At 33.2% G+C, this 1740-nt stretch overlaps 1 protein-coding gene across 2 annotated transcripts in view; it reads left to right on the top strand.

The window, feature by feature from the left end:
* LOC107629999 (putative axial regulator YABBY 2) overlaps positions 1 to 1740 on the top strand; it is a 10198-nt gene that overhangs the window by 1666 nt on the left and 6792 nt on the right. The window contains exons 2-3 of one of the 2 annotated variants that reach the window (XM_016332989.2): positions 1268 to 1399; positions 1537 to 1666. In XM_016332989.2, coding sequence (XP_016188475.1) covers positions 1268 to 1399; positions 1537 to 1666 — 262 coding nt within the window. Of the gene's footprint in view, positions 1 to 1267; positions 1400 to 1530; positions 1667 to 1740 lie in introns of both variants that reach the window. The other variant, XM_016332988.2, reaches the window with a different exon arrangement.

Below are 1740 nucleotides of genomic sequence, written 5' to 3'. Positions count from 1 at the left end.
ATTTGAGCACCATAACAAGAAATACTTTCTCTCCCTTCTCTTTTCCCCCACCTAATTTGTGTCTAGTAATAATATTATTCCTTTTTTTCTCTCTGAATCTCTCTTTCTTTGTTTCTTTCACCATAGCATTATATATTGTTGGTGTATGTTGATGGTTGAGTGTTGAATGTTACCCCTTTTGAGGAAGCATTCCCTAATTCTTTTCTTTCCTACCTCAAAATGGAGGAGAGGACTTAACACTGCACAAAAGGAGCAGTAAATTTAATCTCTGGTTCTGCTTCTTGATCAGTATCATCATCACACTCTCCTTTATTCATAGAATTAGCCTATACTATATGCCACTACAATTGAATGATTTTAAATTGTGATTTTAAGTGCAATTATATCGTTGCAAGATTACTGTTACAACATATATCCAGCACATAAAAATAGTAATGGTAATTATGAGTTTAAGATATTCATTTTTGTTATATTTTTTTGTATCATATATCATAATACAGTTGTAAATAACTAGAATTTAAAACTGCGGTACATTGGTTAACAGTGGTGGTGCTTCATGGTGGCCTTTATGGTTTCTGTTTCAGTAGTCAAGTCCTTTTCACACACCCCTCTCTCTATAGTAGTCCATATACAATTTCTATCTTTTATCATCTTGCAGTGTCAGAAAAAAAGTGATGCGCACCCACAACAATGCAGTACTAAAATTTTAAATCACAAATGTCAGGTGCTATAAGCTTATTATTGAGTATTTGATTATAATAATGCATTATATATATATACCTGGCTAGCTAGCTAGCTAGTTGTACTACTGTGGAGACCCCATAAAAATAGGCTTCTCAGAATGAATGAGAGAAAAGATAAGTGTACTCCCTTCCCTCTCAAGCTATATTATCTTACTCATCATTCTTCACCTCTTTCTTCTGGGCTGGCACCTATGCATTTTGTGTTTTTTCTTCTGTCAATGATTTATGATTTTCATCACCTTATTATTGCAATCTAAAATAAGCAGCATGCTGCTTTGGAAGCTTTAGTAGTTAGTTCTTGAATACTTGTTGGTATATAGATATGTGGTTATCTATGTTCATCATTCAAGATCTTAGCTTCTCCTTTCTTCAAATACTTTTTCTGCTCTCTTTTATTTAACAATGTCACATATATCTTAGCATATTATTATTGAGTTGGATCAATGTATCTACACTCTACAATAACATTAAACTAACAAAACAAGAAAATGCATATGATATTTGAAAATGGTTGTTATTGGCAGGTTAGTGTTCCATACAGCAGTTTGCTAACCTTAGTGACGGTTAGATGTGGACATTGTGCCAATTTGCTAACAGTTAACATGGGAGCATCACTTCAACCGTTAATACCACCTCATCAAGAACATCATCATCAGGTATATATATTCTCAATTCACACTCCTTCATTCATTCTTTCTGGGATGATACTACTTTCTTGTTATAAAATTCCATTGCTTATATATATATCTTAGTTGTATTGGAATTCTTTAATATGTATGCTGCTTAGTCACAGAAACAGCACCTAAGCTTTGAAGAATCAAGCAGCTGCAAAGAACTGGGATCATCATCTTCAAAATGTAACAAAATTGCGCCATTTGAGCCTGTAGAGAGTCATCAATCACATAGGATTCCTCCCATTCGTCGTGAGTCACAAACTATTTAATTAGGCCTCTTTCGTTTTTAATTTTCTTTTTATTTTTGTTTTAAACGTTCTTTT

The sequence above is a fragment of the Arachis ipaensis genome, chromosome B03, assembly GCF_000816755.2.
Source record: "Arachis ipaensis cultivar K30076 chromosome B03, Araip1.1, whole genome shotgun sequence".
Taxonomy (NCBI): Eukaryota; Viridiplantae; Streptophyta; class Magnoliopsida; order Fabales; family Fabaceae; genus Arachis; species Arachis ipaensis.
This window is presented reverse-complemented; position numbering and strand designations above follow the sequence as displayed.